The 27,654-nt window shown below is 38.8% G+C and overlaps 1 protein-coding gene across 8 annotated transcripts in view; it reads right to left on the minus strand.

Moving 5' to 3' along the window:
• suds3 (SDS3 homolog, SIN3A corepressor complex component) overlaps positions 1–27,654 on the minus strand; it is a 46,003-nt gene that overhangs the window by 1,926 nt on the left and 16,423 nt on the right. For 6 of the 8 annotated variants that reach the window (XM_052032461.1, XM_052032465.1, XM_052032466.1 and 3 more), the window contains 9 exons: positions 25,642–25,697; positions 18,851–18,922; positions 17,834–17,853; positions 15,131–15,287; positions 14,695–14,790; positions 12,319–12,380; positions 11,509–11,530; positions 11,267–11,372; positions 1,930–2,014 (listed from right to left, as the gene is read on the minus strand). In XM_052032461.1, the coding sequence (XP_051888421.1) occupies positions 1,930–2,014; positions 11,267–11,372; positions 11,509–11,530; positions 12,319–12,380; positions 14,695–14,790; positions 15,131–15,287; positions 17,834–17,853; positions 18,851–18,922; positions 25,642–25,697 (676 nt within the window). The remainder of the gene's footprint in view (positions 1–1,929; positions 2,015–11,266; positions 11,373–11,508; positions 11,531–12,318; positions 12,381–14,694; positions 14,791–15,130; positions 15,288–17,833; positions 17,854–18,850; positions 18,923–25,641; positions 25,698–27,654) is intronic. The other 2 variants (XM_052032463.1, XM_052032460.1) reach the window with 1 other exon arrangement.

Genomic DNA, 27,654 nt, shown 5'->3' on the forward strand with positions numbered 1-27,654 from the left:
CCCTGGAAGAAGTGTGATTTATAGATAGCATAACATCAATTGCTAACTGGCATTTCGCTCAAGTACAGTGGAAGTTTCCCTTCATTCACAATCAACTATTTTTCTGTGCCTTCAAGGAAAGTTAAATTTTCCTCAATGGCTAGGACCATGTGACAGATCACAGTCAAGAATGTGAGACGCTGAATGCTTTAGGGGAGCAATTTAATCACTGATCACAAATGCCAAAACTTGATCACAAAGGTACCAGTTGAACACATCTTGCAACATTCAGTTCCACTGCTTTCAATGAAATTGAATGTACAGGAGGCGAGGGCCAATATTCTCCCTAGCACTTAGCACTAGCTACCAGTGACAAACTTCTCTCCTCATTACATCTCACAGAGTAATTGCTTGAAATAGCAAACAACTATTGTTTAGAATTAAATCAGCTGCTGCTGAACGCTCAAACTTCACCATTGCCCTACAGTGGCCAGCATCAGGAGAGAGCTATGGAAAACTATACATCCAATAAAGCATTAGTTTCTCAAATCTGGTCTGCTTTAAATCTGTAATTAATGCAACATTAAATCACTAATACTAATTAAACTACCCATGTACTGTCAGCATTTCTACATTTTTGTCTCAATATATGCAGTTAATTTCAGGCTGGTTTGATACTGCAAATCATTTAATGACTAAATTCTTTTGATTAGTCATTGAGAGATGGAGATACAAAACAAAGAATTTACCTTTATAGAGTACCTTTAGTGACCTTTTGCCAAAGATGCCCAAGAATGCTTTATAGCTAACAAAGCACTTTTCAAGAGTAGCTGTTGTAACATATGGAATAGCTGTAGTAAATTTGTACACAGCAAAATTCCAATAACAATAAGATAATGGCCTGCTTCGAGTGATTTTTGGCTGGGGGATAATAGTGGATGAGCAGTAGGTGGAACTCTCCACCTCGTTTTCGAATACTACTATTATATTGTTTTCTATACTCACCCGAGACGATGGCTTGTTGAAACATCTCTTCTAAATGGCCACCCCTCCATCAGTACAGCAATGCTCAAAGTACTGGACTGAGTTCCAGGCTTGATTTGTGCACTCAAGTTTTTGTTTTGGAGCTTCTCCCCACAACCTCATAATTCAAGAGCTTTAAAAACTCTTAACAAAGACTGGTGCATTAAAATGAAATAGATACTAGATAGGGATTTTCTAAGCACAATTTCCTTTCACTTTTAATAGGCTGACAAGCACAGAAGCAGCAAATTTTAGCCATTATGTCTAAGTAACACCCTAGTGCATAAAAATGTACTTAACCTAAGTCTGAATGTGTTTCTTTCTTCAATGTAATCATGTCATTACAACAATGTTTTGCTCTGTGAAACAAAATTTCAGTAAAAAAAAAGCCTGCTCTAGATACCAGAAGTTTCAAGATATGTTTCTGAATAACTAAACAGTAGTAAAATTAAACAGTGGCTACATGAAAATCTGAAGTAGAACACATTGTGTAAGAACTGAACAATGAAACAATTTTTGCTTTTCAAATTGCTATTCTAAGCTGCTTCCAAATTCCTTATTATTAAATGATGAAAAAGGGCACATTATAAGTAACGAGACAAAAGTGAACTATACAAAAGACCAGAGAAATAAAATCTACTGAAAAAAATTAGAATTTTAAAAACAAGATTATTACATGGATTTTGTTACAAAGGAAAAGCTCAACGTTAATAAAGCTTGAGATCACAACTGCCAAGTATTTTTCTTGATTATGGGTGCACAAGTAGTTTAATAATGTTGTTTGGTCCCTGTCAACCATTTTACCCTTTACCAGGTTAGGTTTTAAGTAGAAGATACCAAAATCAATTTATCTATCAGGAAACTTGTGCATCAAGGCACACTGGTCAAAAGAAGAAAGAGTATCTCAGTCAGAATAAGAAAGAGTACCTCATTTGTTCCAACTGAGCTAATTACACAGCCAATCTTTGTATTCTCCTTGGATTCCAGATAGATAGCCTGACTTTTATGATACCTAAAGGAAAAAAAAATCCAATGTTTGTAAGAACATTTCAAATTATTGTTTTTAATTCAAGCAATGCACTTCAAGCTTCACCTTCAGGCCAGAGTTCAGTAACCAGACTGGCACTCCAACCCAGTACTAAGTGCTGAGAGAATCTATTTATAATATATTATTGGAAAGCCAACTATACTGAAGTTTAAAGTTAGTTATTCAACTATTCTAACCAATAATTTTCACTCATTCACCAAAAGCAAATAATAATGCATAATGGCAGTGGTGCATCACAAAAGCAGGATGCAGTGTTTTAAGTGTAAAGGCGAGCATAGTCTACTAACCATCAAAAGAAACTGCTTCTCTGTCTCCACAGCCAAACTCTAAATTGTCTATATCAAAGCTACTTCACTACTCCCAAACTCCAACATGCATTCTCATAAGGGGATTGTGGAATGTTTGAATTAGGTTCCTTCCAATCTTGGGCCAGGTAACAACACATGCAAGTGCAAGCCACAATGACAAACCAATTTTATCACTTTCCTCCAATCTAATCAAAATTATGAATTTATGGTTTTAAACACAATTTCTACTACCAAGTAGTGTAAAACTCCTATAACATTTAGAATCTTTGGGACTTCAGTGGTACCAGACTAGCGGATTTTCCAGACAACTGGATATTACGCCTACTAAAACTCACATTTTTATTTCACCTTATATTACATGTTACGCAGTGAATAATTTTTCCAGTGAACCCAATGAATTTAAATGGAGTGGGAATTACACAAGCACTCCGGACACTGGCTCCAAAAGCAAACCCCTGGTGTACCAGACCCCAACCCCAGCTCTGGACACCCCCCAAGCATTTTGGACCCATGGCCCCATGAATAAATGAATGCTGAATTATTAGAGTTTTACTATGGTAAAGAATATTGAAATAATCAGTACATTAAAACATGCACTTATTTTTTTTATTTCACCTCCCTCCACAATTTATATAGCCATTTATTTAGATGCAACCATTAAAACTTTACATTTCAATATAATACTTAATGCTTAAATATTATTCAGTCCCAGTACATTTCATACAAGGATTCAAGGTTGTACAATGCTCATCTGCAGATCTCAGCAGCAGAAGCACAAAAGTAAAAAATAAAATGATTAACTTCACCAAACGCTTCAAAACTTTGGGACATGTTTTTATACTACAAAAATACCACTATAATAAAAGCCGCTCTGACTCAAGTCTGACTCATAACAGGGATGAGAGAACTTCCTATTTTGATGCTCTTGAAATTTGAAAACATGATTTTTAACCAATGTCTTGATTTTTGTTGATTATCCTTGGAAATGCTTTAACTCGCAGAAATGCATTTAAAAATAAGCAAAAAATTAGCATATTTTCCAGTTTGTTTAGTGCTTTGCAAGATGTTAGGTTATGAAGGAGATGAAGTTATGCTTCAGTTGTACAGATTCTTGGTCCAAAATGACCTGGACTTTTGTATTCATTCAAAAGGTGTCACACTTCAGGAAGGATACATCAACCTTGAAGAAAGAACTTGAATTCCCTTGAAGGTTAATCTACTGGAAGTGCTAAAATTGATATAATGGGTACAGAGAAGCCATTTCCTCTAATGGAGAAATCATTTGTGTGATCGCATCCTGATTTTAAATTCAAGTAAACTTTTTTTTTTACTTCCCACATAAAGAGTAAAAGGAAATGCTGATTAACATTGGGACAACTGACAATAACAGCGATTGGCAATTGTTTTTTTTATTGGGCAGGGTTACTAAGGGAGTCAGATCAAAAATTAAGTAAATGGAGTTGGGTACCTATTTCCGTGGGCTTGAGGCACTGAATGGTCTTCTTGGCTCTTGCATTTTACCACCAACTGTTACCAGGGAAAATTCTTACCAACTTAAAGAATAAATTATACCATTTGAATTGCCAGTATGTCAGCAAAAACTGTCTTCCTAGATGAGCAATATTTGTAAATTTTCAACTGACTCACTGCATCACACAAAAAATATTCTGGTAACAAAACTACTCTAAAGACAGGAGCTGTTTAATTCTTGTAATGTTAAATCATATTGCATCATTGTCTGATTTTTATTCTATTTGACTAGTCATTCAATTGGCTTTGTTGACTGCAATTATTGCATTGATTAGGGACTCTGATTGGACAAGTCGATTTGTCTGCCAAAAAGCAAAAAAAAACTGCAGGTGCTGGAAATCTGAAATATAAATCGAAAGGTCAAGCAGTGTCTGTGGAGAGATAAGATAAAGTTAACATTTCTGGTTAATGACCTTTCATCAGAACTCAAGGCAAGTTTAACACTCGGAAAATGCTTTTACCAAAGCTGATATATTGACTTCTGATGGACCTCAATTAACAGCAATGCTGCTGACAAAAGGTTATCAACCTGAAATATTCTATTTCAAGTTCTCTATCCACAGATGAAATATTCTATATCCACAGATGCCACTTGACCTGCTGAGCATTTCCACTATTTTCTGTTTTAGATCCTTTTCAACTAATGCTTATCCATTTCACACCATTATTGAGGTATATGTGGTGCACATTTTGACATGCTAGTTTTCACATTCACTGCAGAAGAAAAAAATAAAAGAACATTTAGATAGAGAACATTAATGGCCCCCAGGGAGGGAAATAATCACTTAGCAAGAGGAGTGACTTAGGTATCTAGACATTTTATGAGGGATTTATGGATGAGAGTGGGGGCTGTAAGGAAGGATGAGCAACCAAACCATGGCACCATGGTTCAGGGAGCCATTCACGAGGGGGGAGAGAAGAGAAATGTAGTTGTAATTGGGGATAGCATAGTCAGGGGAATAGACACAAATCTCTGTTGCAAGGATCGAGAGTCCTGAAGGCTGTGTTGCCTGCCTGGTGCCCAGGTTCGGGACATCTCATCTGAGGAATTTGGAGTGGGATGGGAAATATCCAGTTTTCGTGGTCCATGTGGGTACCAATGACATAGGTAGAACAAGGAGAGAGGTTCTGCTGAGGGAATTTGAACAGCAAGGGAATAAATTAAGAAGCAGAAACAAAAAGGTAATAATCTCTGGTCTGCTACCTGAGCCACGTGCAAATTGGCACAGGGTCAATAAGATCAGAGAGTTAAATGCATGGCTCAAAGATTGGTGTGGGAGAAGTGGGTTTGAATTTGTGGGACACTGGCACCATTAGAGGGAGCTGTCCTGATGGGACGGGCTCTACCTGAACCATGCTGGGAACCAGAGTCCTGGCGAATCACATAACTAGGGCTGTAGATAGGGCTTTAAACGAAATAGTGGGGAGGTTCAACAGATTGGAAAAGTATGGATGAAGTAAAACGGGCAGGAGAGGATTTAAGAATTTAACTTCAGGCAACATGGAGATAGATTTGAGAAGGGTGGCGAATACAGGACTGAAAGTGTTATATTTGAATGCATACAGTATACGAAATAAGTTAGATAAGGTTATAGCGCAGTTAAAAATTGGCAGGTATGAAGTTGAGGGCATCAGAATTGTGTTGAAAGAAGATCACGGCCAGGAGCTAAACATCCAAGGATACACATCCTACTGAAAAGTCAGGCAGGTGGGCAGAGGGGGTGGGGTGTCTCTGTTGGTAAAAAAAAATGAAATCAAATCCTGAGAAAGAAGTGACATAGGATCAGAAGATGTAGAATCCTTGTGGGTAGGAGTTAAGAAACAGTAAGGGTATGCTGTTGAGAGTTATATACAGACCTCCAAATAGTAGCCAAGATGTTGTGTACAAATTACAACAGGAGATAGAAAAGGCATGTAAAAAGGGCAATGTTACAGTGGTCATGGGGGATTTCAATATGCAGGTAGATTGGGGAAAATCACGTTGGTACTGGATCCCAAGAGAAGGAATTTGTAGAATGCCTATGAGATGGCTTTTCGGAGCAGCTTGTGGTTGAGCCCACTAGGGAAAAGGCAATTCTGGATTTGGTGTTGTGCAATGAATCAGATTTGATTAAGGAGCTTAAGGTAAAGGAACCCTTAGGAAGCAATGATTATAATATAGAACTCACCCTGCAATTTGAGAGGAAGAAGCTAAAATCAGATGTATTGGTATTAAAGTTAAGTTAAAAGTTACTGCAGAAGCATGAGAGAGGAGTTGGCCAAAGTTGATTGGAAGGGGACCCTACCAGGGATGACGGTTGATCCGCAAAGGCAGGAGCTCCTGGGAGTAATCCAGGAGACGCAGGATCACTTCATCCAAAGAAGCAGCACTCCAAAGGGAGGATGAGGCAACCGTGGCTGACAAGGGAAGTCAAAGATAGCATAAAAGCAAAAAAGAGGGCATACAATATTGCAAAAAAAGTGGGAAGCTAGAGGATTGAGAACCTTTTAAAAACCAACAGAAGGCAACTGAAAAAGCAATAAGGGGAGAAAAGATGAAATATGAAGGTAAGCCAGCCAATAATATAAAACAGGATACCAAAAGCTTTTTCCAGATATATAAGGAGTACAAGAGAGGCAAGAGTGGACATCAGTCTACTGGAAAATGATGCTGGAGAAGTAGTAATGGCGGACGAACTAAATAAGTATCTTGTGTCAGTCTTCACTGTGGAAAACACCAGCAACATGCCAGAAATTCGAGAGAGTCAGAGGGCAGGAGTGTCGTCACTATTACTAAGGAGAAGGTGCTTGGGAAACTGAAAGGGCTGAAAGTAGATAAGTCATCTGGACTGGATGGACTACACCCCAGGGTTCTGAAAGAGGTAGCTGAAAAGATTGTGGAGGCATTAGTAGTGATCTTTCAAGAATCACTAGATTCAGGAATGGTTCCTGAGGACTGCAAAAATCACAAATGTCACTCCACTCTTAAAGAAGGGAGGGAGGCAAAAGACTGGAAATTAAAGGCCAGTTAACCTGACTTCAGTAAATTGGTAAGACGTTAGAATCCATTAAGGATAAGGTTTCGGGGTACTTGGAAGCACCTGATAAAACAGGTCGAAGTCTGCATGGTTTCCTTAAGGGGAAATCTTGCCTGAAAAATCTGTTGGAATTCTTTGGAGGAAGTAACAGGCAAGATAGACTGTTGATAGATAGTGGATGTTGTTTACTTGGATTTTCAGAAGGCCTTTGACAAAGTGCCGCACATGAAGCTGCTAAACAAGATAGGAGCCCATTGGTATTACAGGAAAAGTATGAGCATGGATAGAAGATTGGCTGACTGGCAGAAGGCAAAGAGTGGGAATAAAGGGGGCCTTTTCTGGTTGGCTACCGGTGACTAGTGGTGTTCCGCAGGGGTTGATGTTGTGTCCACTACTTTTCACGTTATATGTTAATGATCTGGATGATGAAATTGATGGTTTTGTGGCCAAGTTTGTGGATGATACAAAGATAGGTGGAGGGACAGGCAATGTTGAGGAAGTAGGGAGTCTACAGAAGGACCTGGACAGGTTGGGGGAATGGGCAAAGAAGTGGTGGATGGAATACAGTGTAGGGACATGTAGTCATCATGCACTTTGATAGAAGGAATAAAGGCGTAGACTATTTTCTAAACGGGGAGCAAATTCAGAAATAGGAGGGGTAAAGGGACTTAGGATTCCTTATGCAGGATTCCCTAAAGGTTAACTTGCAGGTCAAGTTGGTAGTAAGGAAAGCAAATGCAATGTTAGCATTCATTTCAAGAGGACTAGTATAAAAAAGCAAAGATTCAATGCTGAGGCTTTATAAGGCATTGGTCAGACCACATTTGGAGTATTGAGAGCAGTTTTGGGCCTCTTATCTAAGGAAGGATGTGCTGGCATTGGAGAGGGTCCAGAGGACGTTTACAAGAGTGATCCCGGGAGTGTGAAAGAGTTAATGTATGAGGAGCGTTTGATATCCCTGGGCCTGTATTCACTAGAGTTTAAAAGGAGTTGTTGGGTAGGGGGGCGGGGGGGAGGTTTCATTGAAACCTACCAAATATTGAAAGGCCTGGATAGAGTGGATGTGGAGAGGATGTTTCCAGTAGTGGGAGAGTCTTGGACCAGAGGGCACAGCCTCAGAATAGAAGGACGTCCCTTTAGAACAGAGATGAGGAGGAACTTCTTCAGCTAGAGCGTGGGGAATCTGTCGAATTCATTGCCGCGGACAGCTGTGGAGGCCAAGTCATTGGGTATATTTAAAGCAGAGGTTGATAGGTTCTTGATTAGTAAGGGGATCAAACGTTACGAGGAGAAGGCAGGGGAATAGGCTCGAGAGGGAAAAATAAAACAGTCATGATCGAATGGCAGAGCAGACTCGATGGGCCAAATGGCCTAATTCTGCTCCTATGTTTTCTGGTCTAATTGCTACAACTAGGTGTAAACTGGAAGCTTGAGGGCAGCAGACAAAAGAAAAGTTGGCAAAGAAAGTCAGTAAAATATCTTGGGCTGATGTTTACCATGTGGAAGTTTTGACTGAACATAGATAGACACACTTGGTTAAAGTATATCAATGTCTTTGCATATTATTATAATATAAATCAATTTATTCCAGACAGGACTGAGAAATGATGCAAGCAAGCTTGAATCTTAAAACGGCCATCTGGCTCAAATTGAGAAAACTGGGAAACACAGGTTAAGAATGAAAAAGCCATCTGATGCCCCCAACAGGGAAAGGAGAGGATTTACTTCTTAAAAAAATTACCAAAGCAACAACCAAGACAAGGATCCAAAACAAAAAGTTTCTAATCAGACATGTATGTGGAAGCTTGGCTCACATGCAAGCCAAGTTTGTTTATTGAATCTAATTAGCGCTCAAACTATTATTCTAGAGCATTTAAAGGTTCAGCTTTGATCGCGATGACAGCATTAGGGTATCTTGTCACAAGGATTTTTAGATTAGGTTTAATTGAACAATTTGCCTGACAAGCATGATGGCTCTTGTGCAAAGCAGCTCCCTCTGTAATTGGAATTCAAGACATGTTTAGCACTTTGAAATGGCCCACTTACCAATGCTAATGTATTAACTCCTGATAGACTCCAAACTACTCAAACACCATGGAATCTGAGAAAACACAGTCTTGTTTATGTAAATGAATCAGCCGTCTTGCACAGAAATAGGAGTAAAAATGCAAGAGTAATGATGGTGAAAGAGGACCAATATTATTAACATCTGTGCTTTAAGATGTCAAAATACAGCTCCTATTACCATTTCATTGAAATAATGATTGATCCAAATGATAATATGGGCCTAAAGGGTTAAATGGCCTACTCTCGTTCTTCTATTTTAATATGACCTCAACTGTAACGTAGCTGGGTTCTGAAGTCGAACCAATTAACTAAAGTGTTGTAAGAAAATGTAAAACAGGCAGTAGTATCTATTCACATTGAATTTAGATTGCATTTATGGTAGGTGGACTTTTAGTACAGATTTACAAATCAATGAAGCAGGGGTTTGAGGGTGGAAACAATGGAAGGAAAGAAAACCATCACACAATAAGATACAACGTTGTGTGCTGGTTAGTGAAATAATTACGGCCGAAGAAACAGAAAACATGTTACTCTAGTCACCAGCTTGATATCCCCACCCAATGTGTGCCCAATGTCTGTACTTAGTTGATCTGGATGCAAAGAGCCAATCTGACTGGACCTTGCCATCCAGAACTCCACTGATGTGGTGTGAGCAGTCTGAAGCAACCATCCCCAAAGCCTTAGACAGCTGAGCAATCATGCCTCCAGCTTTGCCAACAATAAAGGTTGCATATAATTTTTAAATAATTTTTAAATCTGTGATATCCAGAGCAATTTAAAAAATAATTGAATTTAAAACTAACATAAAAATAATATTTAAAGTAATTCGCCTTTATTGCCTCCTAAATTTTTGCCCAAAGCTCCCAGTGAAATGCATGTGGTTCTGACTTCTGTGCCAAGTCTAACCCTGCAAAGCTAACAACTGAGCTCAGCTAATGGAATCCATAAAACACAAGACCATATGAAGCAAGAGCAAGCATAGGCTGGCAGCCTTCAAGACTACTCCACTGTTCAGTAGATACAATTGATCCAATCTTGGCCTCAGCGGAACTTTCCCCCCTCCCCATCTGCCATACCTCATGATTAAAATGTCTGCCATTCTTTGTCCTGTAAAAATTAAGTTACTCCACCTCCATAGCCCCGAGGTAGAGAAATCCAAAAAGATTCATAAATCTCAGTGAAGATCTGAAATGTGACCCCTTATTGTGAAACCATGCTCCTAGTTTGAGACCTCAGCTAAGTTAAAAATATCGTCTCAAACATCCCTTTCAAACTCCCTCAGAAACAGTAAGATCACCTCTCACAAGTATAAGCCAAACTGCTGAACCTTTCTTCATACATCAACCCCTCAAAAATGCTTCTAATACAAGCATATCCTTCCTTAAATAGAGAGACCAAATCCAATTGCAGTTCTCCAATTTTCAGTAGAGAAAACTGACAGATTCAGCCACTCAAATCTCTCAGCAAGTTCTGTGTTTTGACAGTACCAGTGCAGAAATCCAGCCCTTACTTCAAACAAAATAGCTAAACAATGTGTTCAGAACCATTGTTACTGGTCAATGAGTTAGACTCCATAAACCCTTTTCTTTATGGAGAATTGCAGTGTTTTACCTTCATACTAACTTTGTTTATCTAGAATTCCCTGTTCAATTATTCAATTCAAAGAATCAAGTAAACACTCCCTTAAAACTATGTTCTTCTCATTCTGATAATTTTCTTTCAAGCTTTTTCTTTCATAAAGATCTGGAATGGACAATTTAAACCTTTAAATCATTATAGCTCATATTCATAGCCTGCTGTACACATCAACAATATCCCTAAGGGAAACAATCAGGATAATCAAGCGATTGTTCTGAAAATTTTAACAATAGACAGCAGACAGAGATGCTCAAGGTGAAGAGTTGGAAATAGTGGGTTCACATCACCATCTAGTGGCCTTTTTATTTTACTTCCAGAAAGTAGCAAACAAATCCCAAAAAGATCAAACAATTTTAAGCAAATGTTTTAAAAAATTATAGAAATTCATATAACCTTACTTGAATAATGGCATTATCTTTTATGGTTTCAAAAATATAGTCACATTACTCTAATAAATATACAACAAGAAGTCAATACTAGCTGTTTGACCACATATTTCACAAATTCAAAAATCAATGGCCAAAGTAAATTGGGTTTCTGTCATGACAGACTGTGCTGTAGTGTCAGATGATCCACGTTAATCACGTGTGCCCATTAAGTTGAATTACAGCCACTGCAGTAAAGGGAAATAAAAAAAATGAAAATTTCTAACTCACCATCTCTTATCATAATATAATTTTCCATCTTCTATTCGTGCTTCATACCTTTGTGCTGGTGATTCAGCAGGAGTGCTAGGAAGATGCTCAGGAGAAGATGGAGATGCTAATATACAAAAAAAACACAATGGGTTAGGGTACGGACTGGAGCAACAAATACCATGTTTCACTACTGTTTGTTTCTTCTGTGGAATATTTTATAAACCATTTTGTAACCTCAAATGAATATAAAATAAAACTACCTGGTCTTTTTGGAGATTTGAGCTGAAAAATAAAATAAAAAAAAATTACTTCCTTTGACAACTAAACCCATTCAGACCTCTGACCAATGGGCACACACTTAGAAGGAATTGATGTCATTGTTTTGGGGTGGTTGTCTTGTATGTCAATCATCAGTTACTAGAGCACAAACAAACCTGTTACGTAGTTGAAATATTTTAAATACCTTGTTAATCAAAGCTTCCTTTCAGGCAAAATCTGGCCCAACCTTAGTGTCAGACTAACGTGCTACTAAAATAAACTGGTCTTCCAGAAGTTCATTTGCCAATAGCAGCTTATTTAATTGAAGTGGGAGAAACCCAAAACTTTCAAATGGCATAAAATTCTTGCCATTTCAGCTGGTTCTGAAGCGGCTGATCTTCCACTCTGGCCAAGTCTTGCTTCAGGCTATGCACAGTAGTTAAAAACCAATGTTCTACACCAGTAAAAGGTGTGTGCAATCATACCCAGTAATTGATACCAGACATCGAGTCTTCCATGCAAGAATTTTTTATTTGCCGGAAGACAGAGGAACATCTTCTATATTGATCACCTTGGAAGAAAAGGTTAGGGTTCTCAGCCTAAAATTTAAGATAGCATTGTTAGTATTTTCCACTTTGAAGTGATATTGTTAATAGGTACAATTTTCCCATCTCCGATTTTATTCTGGTTGTACTAACACCATCCAGGTAACATCTCAATTCATAAGATGCTTGAATACACATCATGTTTTGTTAGCAAAAACTTATCATAATCACCTAATTATCTCATATTTACAGTACCAAGTAAATCACCTTATTAAGAGTTCGCAGATCCTCCATTATCTGTTCATCTGTTAACAAGTAATTTAACTGAGGTATTTGTTGTTAAGCAGAACACACCAAAATGCCTTCTAAGATTCAGATTAATATATTAGACTGTAGTAAAAAGATACCTTCCGTGAAGTAATCTGACTGGTTTATTTCATCTTTTATGCCTTGGCAACCATCAATTCCAAGCTTCATTTTATGGTCAATCAGAAACATCCATCCACTTGAGACAAAGGCCCTCATCATACATGGGATTAGTATGAACAACCAGGCCTTGATGGAAACCAGGGTGATAAATGATGACTCCCAAATAGAGCCTCGCCATATGCAATAAATTCCTATACTTACTCTGCCAAGCCTGTTGCAGTGATGGTGTTGGTCTCACTGGCAACTTAAACCCTGATATACTCCCCCTACTGTTATGCCTTCTTCAAGCATCTCAACTTGCTTCAACACTCATCACATTTAAAAACCATCCACTCACTTATGCCTCTCATTCTCTACTGCTTGGTCGAGAATTAAAGTTAAATAAAAATTCTCATCCAAGCCATCTTTTCTGTTTTTCCCTCAGCCTCTATGCCAAGCAACGTAGCCTCAGATTTAACCGCCATCTTAATTTGTCTTGTTCTGCCCCAAGAGTTCATTGTCTTGCTAGCCTCCCTTAATTGCCTTCCATACAAACTCCCCGACTTTTATTCTTGGTTTTGTTGCTATCCCATGTGGCCTGACTACTCTGATCATCTCAACCAGTGCTGAAGCAGTCTCTGAATCACTCTTCACCTACTTTTCCCTTTCAACAATACTTCCTCAATCTGCATTTCATCTTTCCAAATTTCAACTGCCTAACTTTTTGACCTCCATTCACAACATCTCTACGGAATTACAAATTTGCATCTTGTCCTACTTTCTTTATCTTCCTCATGTGCTTTGCAAACTTATCTTATCAGACCCAATGTCTGGTCCCTTGACCTAATTATACTCAACTACTGACCAAGCAACTTCATTGACTAGCCCATATTAGCTATCATTGTTAAAAGTTCTCTATGCTTAGTCTGTCTTTCCCTCAAATCTTTCCTTAGCAATTTCCTCAAAAACCCTCAGATCTTCCATCCCAACACCTTTTGAATATCATTGAAACATACTGTTGCCTTCCAAATGTAGGCCCATCTTAACCAAAATTTTTTGCTTCAATCCCTTCAATTGGATTTTTGACAAAAGTAGCTGTTCAAAGAAACTAAATGTAGCCTTTGTTTAAACTTTCCCTGTCCCTTTTGACCTGTCTGCAGTTAGTCACATCATCATCTGCCTCCAATGTCCTTCCCCTGTCATCAGTGAAGCAATTAATGACTTCTCCTATGCCCACATAGACATCCCTGGAGTTCTCACCCCTAATCCCCACCCAAGTTCGAGTTTAGGACTCCACTCATTTCTGTATGCTGCCGGTGACAACACAATCTGAGAGGAGTGTCACCGATAACATCTCTCATTGTCTCTAATTTGTTAGTTTGCCTTTTGTCCAGCACTGGACAAGATTTCCTCTAACTACAGGCAGGTCAAAAAGGAAAAAAGAAAAAGAAAAAGGTTACTTCCAACACAGTCACTAAGATTGCATTTAGTTACAAAGACAACTGCATTAACAACTCCAATCCTCTCCCTTCTAACTGCCTACAAATAAGTCAGATTGCTCAAAGCTTTTATGCCACATTTGACCTGGAAGCAAATTTCAAACTGTACCAACACCAAAACTACCTGTTTCTACTTTCACAACATTGCCTACTTCATTCCTTCTGCTGTTGAAACCATCATCCATGTAGTGCTACACATGGTCTCAACATTCCAAAACACTCCTGATCTGTTACACGCCTTCATCTTTCATAAACGTGTGCTCATCCAAAACTAAGATGCACATGTCCTAACTCGCAATAAGTCCCATTCATCCACCACCTGATATTTCTGCCTTATCCAGGCTTCTGTTTAAGTAGCCGCATTATTCTAAAATTCTCATTGTGTTTTTAAATCCTTTTCTCATCTTTGGAATCTGCTCTAGCTCTCAAATCCTAGGAGATATGTACATGCCTTGTTCATCCCCAAATAATCACTACACCACAAATGGTTGCGCCTTCAGCACTTGCTTTCAAGCTGAGAATTTCCTCCCAAAATTTTTCTGCCTCCCATTTCTCCTTTTAAAAATTCCAGAACTTAGCCCTTAACTGGTAAAGGTACAGCCACCAGTGTCAAAGCAATTCAATTCATAATGGTTACACTGGTTATTAACTAAAATATATCAAGCCATTAATTTACAGTACACTATTACTATCTGAATTATCTTAAAAGCAGATATTCGATTTAATGTAAGGATATCAGGTGCAGGTTTTCGTCTTTTGTCTGGAATTGGAACAGGATCATTCGGTCTCCTCCTTAGCTTCCTGGTCATTATTGGCTTCACCTCCATAGAATCTGCAATATACAGATGTAGTTAACAGCATTGAGGGCCAAACTCCAAGAGAGGTACAAACATGCAACATCATTCATTCAGTTTATAAATACTGGAATTGAAAATGCCTAATGGAAAATTTAATAAAAAGCATTTTTATTTCTATACAATTCTCACTCCTCCCACCTTATCATTCTCCATGTTCCAAACTACAGGTAAATTCTATGACTGATGATTTTCCATTCAAGGTTTCAAAGAACATACTTCTCGGCTAACACAATTTAATTTGTCAAAATCTAAGTCAACTTGTTAACGTCAGTTCTTGGAATACTGCAAGGAATGTTAAATCTGAATTCTATGCACCTCCTGTGAGTTCCATTGTTAGTCTCTCATTCTCAATCATCTTTTTCTTTTCTTCTAATTCAGCAATAAGATTCTCTTTCAACTCAATCTTTTTATCTTCAAATTCCTTGACTGCTGCTTTCTTCTCTTTAATATAATTCCTTTCCACTTGTTCTGTCTGCAACAAGAAACATATTTGATGACACATAATAATGATTTTAAAATGGAAAGCAGCTCGGAACAATCAGAAACAGACATTCAAATCCTTTAGTTACTTCAGACTGTGCAAATCAAAAGAGGAAAAGGAGAAAAATGTTTTTTTTAGTACAAGTTCAATCTGGTAAAAGCTAATATAAAAATGTGATAAATGCAACATCTCATAACTTGCCTGTCCCCCTCCCACAATGTTAACGCTTAATTCTGGATTATAGTTTGTTGAACAAATTTAACCATTTTATTCCAAAAAGTGCAATTCTGTTACAGTACAGAGCGATAACATAAAAGTGGGATTAACCTGAACAGTTTTTGTAATTATACATACTCATCTGGGCTGCAAATTTCTGCTTTTCTACAATTTTTCCCATCAATTAAGGTTGCAGATGAGTAATCTAAATTGCAATACTTTAGGGAAAAAAAAAATCAACTGCAAGTATTACTCAACCGCACCATGACACTTCAAATGAAAAACTCAAATACAGTTCCTTATATAGTTCTGTATTTTACTACATTCACTTTGGCATTTCCTTCACAAATCCTAAATAAAATTAATCCATGAAGAAAGAATCAAGATATTGGAGCAATAACCTGATCATCTCAGTTAACTGGTTTCTGGGACTGATGAAATTGTTTGAGAGACATTTCTCGACATTTGGTAATTTTTACAAATATAGAATCATAGAGCCATACCGCATAGAAAACGGGCCCTTCGGCCCAACTTATCCATGCTAACCAAGCTGGCGTTACTTGCCTGCGTTTGGCCCTTATCTCTCTGAAACTTTCCGATCCATGTACCTGTCCAAGTGTCTTTTAAGTGTTGTAGTTGTACTCACCTCAACCAATTCCTCTGGCATTCCATACACGCACCACCCTGTATGTGAAAAAGTTGCCCCTTGGGTCCTTTTTAAATCTTTCCCCTCATTTTTACCCTATGCCTTCTAGTTTTGGACTCCCCTACCCTAGGGAAAAGACTGGCTATTCACTTTATCTGTGCCTCTCATGGCTTCAGAACCTCTCTAAGGTCACACCTCAGCCCCCTATGCTCCACGGAAAAAGGTCCTAGCCTATCCAGCTTCTCCTTTTTACTCAAACCCTCCAGTCCCGCTGACACCCTCTTAAGTCATTTTTGAACCCTTTTCAGTTTAATGACAGCCTTTCTACAGCAGGGCAACCAGAACAGTTCGCAATACTTCAAGTGTGGCCTTACCACTGTCTTGTACAGCTGTAACATGACATTCCAACTCCTGTAGTCAATGTCCTTACCGATGAAGGCAAGTATCCCAAGCACCTTCTTTATCATCCCGTCCACCTGTGTTGTCACTTTCAAGGAACTATGTGCCTGTAGCCCTAGGTCTCTCTGTTCTACAACACTCCCCAGGGCCCTAACATTTACTGTCCTGCCGTGGTCTGTCTTACTAAAATGCAACACCTCAGAACTATCTGAGTTAAAGTCCACCTACCATACCTCAGCCTGCTGGCCAGGTTGATCGAGATCCTGTTGTAATCTTAGATAACTTCTTCACTGTCCACTATACCACTGATTTTACTGTCATTCACAAACTTGCTAACTGTGCCACATATATTCTCATCCAAATCATTAACAATGAACAGTGGACCCAAGAGACCCAGACATATGCATAGTTGTTTAATGCCTAGTTGATGCAATTTTCAACACTTTAACTTTAGTTTTTGCCATGGCTCAGACTGATTCCTAAACCATAATTTACAAAACTAGAAGATAAAAGAATCCTGTCAATCAATGTAGAGGTTTTATCAATAGCTTAAGCTAAAAATGTTGGGTTACAGTTCAGCATTCAAAAGGTATGCTTTAATTTAGCCAACTTTTTGGCAGAAATACAAGAGAAACTATCTCCAGCTCATGCTCTAGGGTTAAAGTACCTTAAAAAAAATCAACTGATGAGTGGAAAAACAATAACCGTTTGCCCCTTTCCTTACTCTGATGCTGTAACCCCTCCAACAGGATTTTTCTCACCTGTTCATCAATTTTAATCTCAATCTACCAGACTAGTAATCCTCTAAAAAAAATTGTTTTCCCTTCCAACAGAAATCATGTGATTGGAATTGTAGAAAATAAAAACCCAGCCTTCAAGGGGGCATAGAAGACTCCCATATCTGTTTCGTTGGTTTATCTGCTGAATATTTTGGACAGCATTTAACCACTAAAGATCATATACCTTCAAGTTTTATACCCATGCTCCATTGTTTAAATCATATTATACCAACCTGTTCCCAGACTTTTGACAATATTTTTCAACTAGGTATTAGGTGAAGCAGAAATACAATAAATTTCTTTTCCTCCTCAGAGAATTAAAACCACCTAGAAGCATAAAGAAATGTAAATAATTGCCTAAAATTCAAGTTCCCTTCCACCATAGTGCTCCCAAGTATAGAGCACGGTGCCATGGAAAATCTTAATGCATTAATTGTTAAGATCAGTTATATTTTAACTGACTTGTGAGGGGAAAATTTAATTTGTAAAACGCTTACCTCCAGTTGCAGAAAAAGCTCTAGAGAAAAAGCAAACAGAATGATCACATCAATGACATGCACTTTTAAGTTGTTAGCTGGTATGCCAAATCCTACAATGTGAAGTTCTAAATGTTTTCTAACTTTACTTAAAAATGCATCATACAACAGAATATTCAAAAATAACAGTGATGCCAATTCCCCTCTCCACTAATTATGCATAAACACTGCAGAAAGGGTAGTTACAAGGATAAGGAGCGACCCAATATTTATGTGAGATGGACTGCTCTGTAATGTTAGATTTGTGAAAACAGCAGCACACTGTCTGCCTCATCATTGAGCCATGTGAAGTTGCTGAACAAAGTATTAGAAAGAAATCAAACTCATTGCAGAATGCTAAGTTGAGTCCATTTCAGTTCGGGTATCTTTTAAAATGATAAGGCAGGTATTTATTACTCATGGTCAACTTCTGGCAATGAAAATTAATTACTGTATTGGAAGTTAATAAAATACTAAATAAGGTAACAAATTGTTCTTTTTGCCTTCTTTTGTCTGTATTAACCCAAACATTCTGCAATAATTTCACAATGAATTCAATATATTGTAACCCGTACTTTTGTCATTGCTTCAAAAACTCCAATTTGTTACAAGGATTCACATACATAGTAATAACATGCATTTTCACCAATTCATCACTAGAAATTTAATATCTAAATATATCATGCTGCAGTAAATTAATGACATACTTATTGTTAAGATATTAGTAAAATACGGTATATACAACAACACTGGGTCTTTTGAACAAACACCACTTCTTTACAGATACCAATATAAAATATAAATTTAACCATCAAGACAGTCAGATATTTTTGCCAGCAGCCTAAATAAAGCGCATCTCATTTCTAATACCTTTAATACCAATCTGCTGAGATTTCATTCAGTGAAACGTTAGTGAAAGCAATAATCTGTGGCTGTAGGAGATAAAATTGTGGGAACAAATAAATTTCATCTTAAAAGACATTAAAAAATAAAACTAACCTGCATTTCGTATTCTTTCTTTGTACTGTTGATCTAGTTTCTTCATCCTTTTCTGATACTCCTGCAAGGTACCTATAGCATAAAGATATATTACTTCAGGAGAGAAACTGTTACATCAGGGATAATTTAATTCCTTGGGACAAAAAATATTCCATAAGGAAATAGAGGATAGGTAACAAAGCATTAAAATTAGGAGGGTGGTATAACTAACTAATCAGTCTGTCATAACCCCAAATGGATCAGCCAGTTCCTTGCAACTCTGTATCAACCATCTCATATTCTCTGGATGCCATATTGTACTCTTGGAGGATCCAAATTTTTTTTTAAATATGATCATACTTATTCAAATGTAAATACATAATGAAACCTTTATCTTAGGGTCATAGACTTCCACTAGGTGTCCTTAATTTGAACTTAGATTTAACAGTACAGACAAAGAACCAAACACTCTCCTAGAGTACTGCTTCATTTTTTCCATCTGCATCTGGAATTTTGTCTCTCTGTGCTGCCAGTGGGGATGTGATTAGAGTTAACTTGTTTGTTGCCATTGAAGGCAACTTATTCCACCGAAGATGAGATTTCTAGATCCAGAGAGGTGCTACACTAATCAGCCTTCACAGAACATGGTAGTTTCTGCAGGAAAAGAATCCCAGTTTATCCCAGCCAAATTGGGGAGAGGAAAGAATTAATGCCCTGCAGAATCCTTTTTCAAATGCTGCCAATATTTGAGTGTGCTGAAGAGGTGAGTAAATGGCATTTGTAGCTTTTTGATAGAACTGAGGTGACCCAAGAGTCATCTCTGTCCCAAGCCCCATCTCCACCTCCCTGTTCCCATTTGCAAAATCTCCACTATTAAACCATCTACAATTTCAGTCCCCTGCCATTCGCTACCCCATCACCAATTTCCTAAACCCTTTTCTACTGCACCCAAGGCAGCAGTTTGCAACTTTTATTAGAAATCTTTTCAATCCATGCATAGCAATAGAGAAACCCTCTACCCTTGTGACGTTACCCCTGCAACGGAGCTCTGTCTGTACTCAGTGATAAAGAATCCAAATGATAGGGATAGATCAGAGGTTGTTCCATTTAGTGTACAAGTAGATGAAGTGTGTAGAAAGACTGTGAAGAAAGATAGGCAGTTGAAAGGGCAAAACTGCAGTCAGTTAGATGGGCTGAAGTATGTATACTTTAATGCAAGAAGTATCAGGAACAAGGGTAATGAACTCAGAGCAAGGGTAAGCACATGGAACTATGACATGGTGGCCATTACAGAGACTTGCTGTCGCAAGGGCAGGAATGGCTGCTGGATATTCCGGGGTTTAGATGTTTCAAAAGGGACAGGACCGGAAGTAAAAGAGGTGGGGGGAGTGGTTTTGCTGATCAGGGACAGTGTCACAGCTGTAGAAAGGGAGGATGTCCTGGAGGAATCGTCCACTGAGTCAGTGTGGGTGGAAGTCAGAAACAGAAAGGGAGCGATCAATCTATTGGGAGTATTCTACAGACCTCACCCCTCACCCCCACCCCCCAATAGCAGCAGAGATGCTGAGGAGCAGATCGGCAGGCAGATTTTGGAGAGGTGCAAAAATAACAGGTATGGTAGCGTAGCGGTTAGCGCGACGCTATTACAGCGCCAGCGATCGGGGTTCGATTCCCGTTGCTGTCTGTAAGGAGTTTGTACATTCTCCCATGTCTGCGTGGGTTTCCTCCAGGTGCTCCAGTTTCCTCCCACATTCTAAAGATGTAAGGGCAGGTTAATATGGGGGTTTAAAATGGGCGGCGCCGACTCGTTGGGCCAGAAGGGTCTGTTACCATGCTGTAAATAAATTTTTTTTTTGTCATGGGTTATTTCAACTTCCCTAATATTGATTGGCACCTCCTTAGTGTAAAGGGGATAGGTGGGACGGAGTTTGTTCAGTGTGTACAGGAAGGATTCCTGACACAGTACGTGGACAGGCTGACTAGAGAAGCCATACTGGATCTGGTACAAGGCAATGAGCCTGATCAGGTTTCAGATTTCTCGGTAGGAGAGCATTTTGGAGAAAGTGACCATAACTACATGACCTTTACCATAGCCTTGGAGAGGGATAGGAGCAGACAATATGGGAAAGTATTTAATTGGGGGAGGGGTAATTATGATGCTATTAGGAAGGAACTTGGGAGCATAAATTAGGAACAGATGTTCTTGGGGAAGTACACAATGGAAATGTGGTAGTTGTTTAGGGATTACTTGCATGGGGTTCTGGATAGGTTTGTCCCACTGAGGCAGGGCAAGGACGGTAGAGTGGAGGAACCAAGGCTGACAAGAGACAGAATATCTTGTCAAAAGGAAGATAGCTTACCTGAGGTTTAGAAAGCAAGGATCAGACAGGGCTCCAGAGAGTTCTCTAGAGAGTTACAAGGTAGCCAGGAGGGAGCTTAAGAATGGACTGAGAAGGGGGCATGAGAAGGCCTCGGCGAGTAGGATTTTATTTTTCCTGCTGAAACTTGCATCCATTGGTTTTTCATTGAATTTATTAGGTGTTCTATACATATGTGAAGAATAGGAGGATGACTAGACTGATGGTAGGACCGATCAGGGATAAAAGAGGAAACATGTGCCTGGAGTCAGAAGAGGTAGGGGAGGTCCTTAACGAATACTTTGCTTCCATATTCAACGGTGAGAGAGACCTTGACGTTTGTGAGGATGGTATACAACAGGCTGATGCTAGGGCATGCTGACATGAGGAAAGAGGATGTGCTGGAACTTTTTAAAAACGTAGGGATAGATAAATCACTGGAGCCAGATGGGATATATCCAAGGTTATTAAGGGAAGTGACGGAAGAGATTGCTGCGCCTTTGTCGATGATCTTTGCATCCTTACTGGCCACAGTAGTGTCAGATGATTGAAGAGTGGCAAATATTGTTCCTTTGTTCAAGAAGGGGAGTATGGATAACTCTCAGAATTACAGGCCAATGAGTCTCACTTCAGTGCTGGACAAATTACTGAAGATTCTTAGAGACAGGATTTATGGACATTTGGAGAAGCATAGGCTGATCAGGGACAGTCAGCATGGCTTTGTGAGGGGCAGGTTATGTCTGACAAGCCCGATTGAATTCTTTGAGGATGTGACAAAGCACATTCATGAAGGTAGAGCAGTGGATGTAGTGTACATGGATTTTAGTAAGGTGTTTGATAAGGTTCCTCATAGAAGGCTCATTCAGAAAGTCAGGAGGCATGGGATCCAAGGAAACTTGGCTATGTGGATTCAGAATTGGCTCGCCCCTAAAAGACAGAGGGTGGTTGTTAATGGAGCGTATTCTACCTGGAGGGTGGTGACTAGTGGTGTTCCACAGGGATCTGTTCCGGAACCCCTGCTCTTTGTGATTTTTGTCAATACTTGGATGAGGATGTGGAAGGGTGGGTTAGTAAGTTTGCAGATGACACGAAGGTTGGTGATGTTGTGGATAGTGTAGAAGGTTGCTGTAGGTTACAACAGGACATTGATAGGATGCAGAGCTGGGCTGAGAAGTACCAGATGGAGTTCAACCCGGAAAAGTATGAAGTGATACACTTTGGAAGATCGAATTTGAAGGCAGAATACAAGGTTAATGTCAGGACTCTTAGCAGCATGGAGGAAGAGAGGGATCTTGAGGGATCTATGGATGTGGACCCCAAGGTTGCCACACAGGTTGATAGGGTTGTTAAGAAGGCAAATGGCATGTTAGCCTTCATTAGTCAGGGTATTGAGTGCAAGAGCTGCAAGGTAACGTTGCAGTTCTGTAAAACTCTGGTTAGACCACACTTGGAGTACTGTCTTCAGTTCTGGTCACCTCATTATAGAAAGGACGTGGAAGCTTTAGAGATGGTGCAGAAGAGATTTACCAGGATGCTGTCTGGATTGGAGAGCACAACCTATGAAGATAGGTTAAGCAAGCTTGGTCTTTTCTCTTTGGAGAGGAGGATGAGAGGTGACTTGATTGAAGTGTACAAGAGGCATGGATTGAGTGGGCAGTCAAGAGACTTTTTCCCTAGGAAGAAAATGGCGAACATGAGGGGGCATAATTTTAAGGTGATTGGAGGAAGGTTTTTTTGGTGGTGGGGGGGGGGGGGGGGGGGGGGGGGGGGGGAAGGTGTATAAAGAGAAGAGAGGAGATGTCAGAGGCAAGTTCTCCACCCCACCCCCACACAGTGGTGGGTGCGTGGAACACACTGCTGTCTGAGGTGGGCTGTCAGGGACATTTAAGAGACTCTAACAGGCACATGAATGATAAAAAAAATGGAGGGCTATGTGGGAGGGAAGGGTTAGATAAATCTAAGAGCAGGATAAAATGTCAGCACACCACCATAGCCAAAAAGGGCCTGTACTGTGCTGTAATGTTCTATATTCTGGAAAGTACCCTGCCTTTATGAAGCTGGGGGGAAAAAAAAAAGACTACCACAACACAAAATTCATTTTTCCCCCCCCAAAGTTAACATCTACTACCTATTTGCATACCTGGTTCTTTAAGGTGCAAGACACTTTAGATGCAGTGAAAAGACTATACATAGTTAATCACTTGCATGCGACTAGTTCCCCTTAGATTTAAAGAGTCTGTTTGTATCTATTACAATGTAAGGTTTTGATTTGTACAGCAAGTTGTTTCTGCAAGCTTCTGTATTTATTGTCACCAAACTATTTGAACTTTGGATTGAAATTCCAAGTGCAACCAGTCTTATAATGTTTTTTTCAATTGAAGATTTAATCTTTTTAAAATTTTAAGAATGCATATTCACAGTACTGCATTGTTAACATGAGAAGGCTATGCTCTGATTGGAATGTACCTTTCCTGGTGCATAACAGACATAATGTAATCACTTTGCGGCCCTGGGAATCCTATTTTTACCATTCAAACTAATGTCATAACTGCCAGTGGAAGGATTCAAGACTTTGGTGGATGGTTAGAAAGTCATGATAATTAGATGTTGAGATTCTGAACAAAAATATTTTACTTCTTGCAGAAAATTTGTACATGCTGTTGACCCTTACCTTGGTCAACTAACTTAGGTTAGGTAAATGACCACACAGATCCTAATTAATTCAAACTCGCAACTTTATCGTATAAACTTTATTGTATCAATGCAAATATCCATACAAGTGATGCTGAGCCCAGGTCAACTATTCCTAATTGCTATTACTCTTTTTGTACCAATACTTGCCCAAACTACTTCACTTGCAACACCAAAATAGGGGATCATCTCCTGTTGGCCAAACGATTGGTCCTTCTTCTCCCTGCCCCAGGCATGGGGGTCTTGAAATAGTTTGTCTCTGGAGTTCATGTTTGTGACTCATCCAAAATCTCTCATTATTATTCTCTATTCTTAACAGTTTTGAACTGTTATATTTTGATTCCATTGGTTCTGACTTATCGGGCTAGCCTGTGTCCACTTTTCATTGGCTGTGGCCCAAAACACCAAATGCAACTCAAAACAAGCCAAGGAGAAGTTTCCCAGTTTTTTCCCCTCCCCCTACGAATTTGCTTCCAATTTGGTCTCTTCATTTTTGCTGGGAAATTATGTGGCTACAGGTGATGATAGAGGTCAAAGATTATGATTCTCAGATGAGCACTGTAATGCAAGACTGGCTCAATGGAATGGATGACATTTTCCCGATCAATCATGAGCTTGTAGTCGGGAGCATGGGACACTCTCTCAGGACTGGCACTACTGAACAAAAGAAGCTTTCTACAAAAAAAATTGTAGTAAGTGTGGGCTTAGATTAGAAACATCAGAGGGAAATATAGAACAAGAGAAAGTTGTAGAGGGAGGAAAGGATTGCCTCTAAGGGATTTTAAAATACAACAAAAAGGTAAAATTTTACACCTGACACGATGTAGAATAAGTGAGCAAGAACATTGGCAATGGTAAACCACAAATTTGGAAACAATCCAGGAAAGCAATGGAATAAACAACATTATCTCTGCTTTTCTTCCTTCTAACATATTGCTCAATGCAACAGGTTGAAAGGGAAGTTGTATAGGTAGTTTTTGTGATTGAAAGAATTATGGAACTAGAACCTTATATGGAGTCATAGAGCACAACAGCACAGAAACAGGCCCTTCGGCCCATCTAGTCCATGCTAGCTTGGTTTTCTGCCTAGTCCCATCTACCTGTACCTGGACTCCGTTAAACAAAATTCCTAAGTTGCCAGCAGTTTAAGATCTTAGATAGCAGGTGGCAAGGTTACAGATTGTGACAGGAGCCAAAATCAATGGCTTAGATTATTTAATTTTCAGTGAAAGGAAACTGCTGCTCTTTCAAGATTTGATTTTGAATTAGTAGTTTGATGGTGCAAAAGCAAGGATTGAGAAAGGTGATAGATAGACAGAACCCAAATTGCACAATGGCTAACTAATCTGTTTGTTATTTTGACTAAAGAATAAATATCAGCCAGGCAAGAACTTTCCAATCGTTCTAATGTCCATTTGAGAACACAGATGGGCTTCCAGTTTAACACCTTAACCACAAAAACAGTTTAGAATTGTCTATTTAATTGCTGCAACCATTTTTGAAGAGTTAATGTTTTATCCTAACAGTGCAGCACTCCCTCAGTATTGTAATAAAATGTCTCAGATCTCTGTAGGGAGATTGGAACCCATAACATTCAGATAGTAGCTGCTACACAGCCAAGTTAGGCACCCATGAAGCATTATGGAAAATAAAATAAAAACACACCTGCCAGTATGACAGACTTTCACAGCTCCTAGTTATCAAATTGTTTATGTTGTGTCAATTTTAACTATTCAGTGCAAGACTCGAAAACAAGACACCTACCTTCCTGTAACTGCTGTAGCTGTCTCTTAAGAGATGTCAATTTCTCCTGGTACATCCTATGAATAAAGTGAAGAAAAATAAAGCTTGAGTTTCAATTAAAACAACTTATGCAACTTTGTCCAGAGTCAAACATGTACTTAGAACAAGATAGATGAAGGCAACTGTGATTACTTTCAGCACATTGACCAGTTTAGAACGTCACAATAGAGTTTCTGAAAAGCACATTAAGTTATGAATGCAAGTTGTTAAGCCTGATTCTTTTCAATTAATCAAGTAGATGACAAACCTCTACCTTGTTGGATAGATACCATGGGGTGGCTGACAAGGCTATCGAAGTAAAGCACTTTAGTGTGAATTTTGAGTTACTAGTTAGCTGAATTTGTACAACAATTGATCAGCCTCAAACTCATTTATTACAATATTCAAACTATCAAAAGTTCTCAAATTATTCATGTGGGAATTGAACTCAATCTCAGTGGTGTTAGCCCAGCTCACTCATGATAGTGCAGTGAAAATACTACCATGCCCCTACATGTTCATGGAAGCTTTCACCTTAGCAACACTTTTTCTAATGATGCTAAGAAATCCCACACAATCTTATATAGCTCCATTTTGAGGAGACTTGCTTCAAATCAAGTCCTAAAAAAATTCATAGCCCTGAGTTGGTATGTGGGCAGCACACATTTCAGATATCAGTCTCTTGAAATAATTCATATCTCAAAGTCAATTTACCTTAAACTAATGGTTTTAAAACTATATTGTACATAAACATAATTTGTTTGCATATACTTTACAAGCTATTTTAGCAGAAGTCAGAAACTTGTAAGCCAAGTCACTTTGCTTGAACTTTTCCCCTCCAGGGTTTAAAAACTTAATCAAGTTTCCCATTCCAGTTAAAACAAAATTAAAAAGTTCAGCAAGTTATACTGAACACACTTTCATAGCTTCAGTTTAAATGCAATACAAAGCAATGGGCAGTTTCCTCTTAACTGTGGGCAGGAGTTCACAGTGAGGTGGTGTGAATGCATGCCCACCACATAAAAATGTCCAGAATTTTACAGTGTACTGGCAGTTGGCAGTGTTAAAAGAAAACTTGAGGAAGAATGGCTCTTCCAAGGTTAAAACTGAAATAGACACCTGAAGTAAAGACAGATTTACCCATTTTTGGCTGGATTTGCTTTGGAAATGCTCACTTACACGTGATTCCCATAATCAAAGATCTTCCATTCTGGCTAAATCTGTAATACTCCAAGGACTGTGGGTTCAATTCTATTCCAGTGAATTGGACACAAAAAGCTTGATTATGCTCCAGAGCAGCACTGAGGGATTGTTGCAGTGTCAAAGAGTTACATCCAAGTAGCTGTACTTTTGATAGTACAACATTCTCTCACTACTGCATTGGAACATCAGCCAGGATTGCTATGCTCAAATCATTGTAATGTTACTTAAACTCATAACTTCAGACTCAGAGACTGCTATCTTTTGACTGGGACATTAAACAAGATGGATAAAAAAAACATGGACATCTTAACTCTCCTGAATAGTGCCCTGGCATATATTTAACCATAAAAAGTTATCCAGTGAACATTACAACTGTATGTGGGAGCTTATATATGGGGGCGTACATGTCTTATATGATAATATTTAAAAGCATCCCATCTCCTGTAAAATATTTTGGAAGGACTGTTTGATGGTATGAAAAACACAAAGAAAGAATTAGGAAACTTCAATTTACAAACTAAAAGATTTGCACAGGATAACCAGCAAAAAAGCTACAATGACATTTTTAATTAGAAAATAACAATATTAGTTAGCACAGGTTAGCAAAATCATAAAACACGAGCAAATCAAAACAAAAGCAGACCTAAATCACCAATACTGACCTTTGAGAAACTCCAATTTAGAGAATAGTTTACTAGGTTCATTTTGATATTAGGTCATTAAAATTTCCCTTGAAATATTATCATTTTTCTCTCCACTGCTGCTGATTGATCTGTTCAACAAGTCCCGATG

The sequence above is a fragment of the Pristis pectinata genome, chromosome 17 (assembly GCF_009764475.1).
Source record: "Pristis pectinata isolate sPriPec2 chromosome 17, sPriPec2.1.pri, whole genome shotgun sequence".
NCBI classification, from domain to species: domain Eukaryota; kingdom Metazoa; phylum Chordata; class Chondrichthyes; order Rhinopristiformes; family Pristidae; genus Pristis; species Pristis pectinata.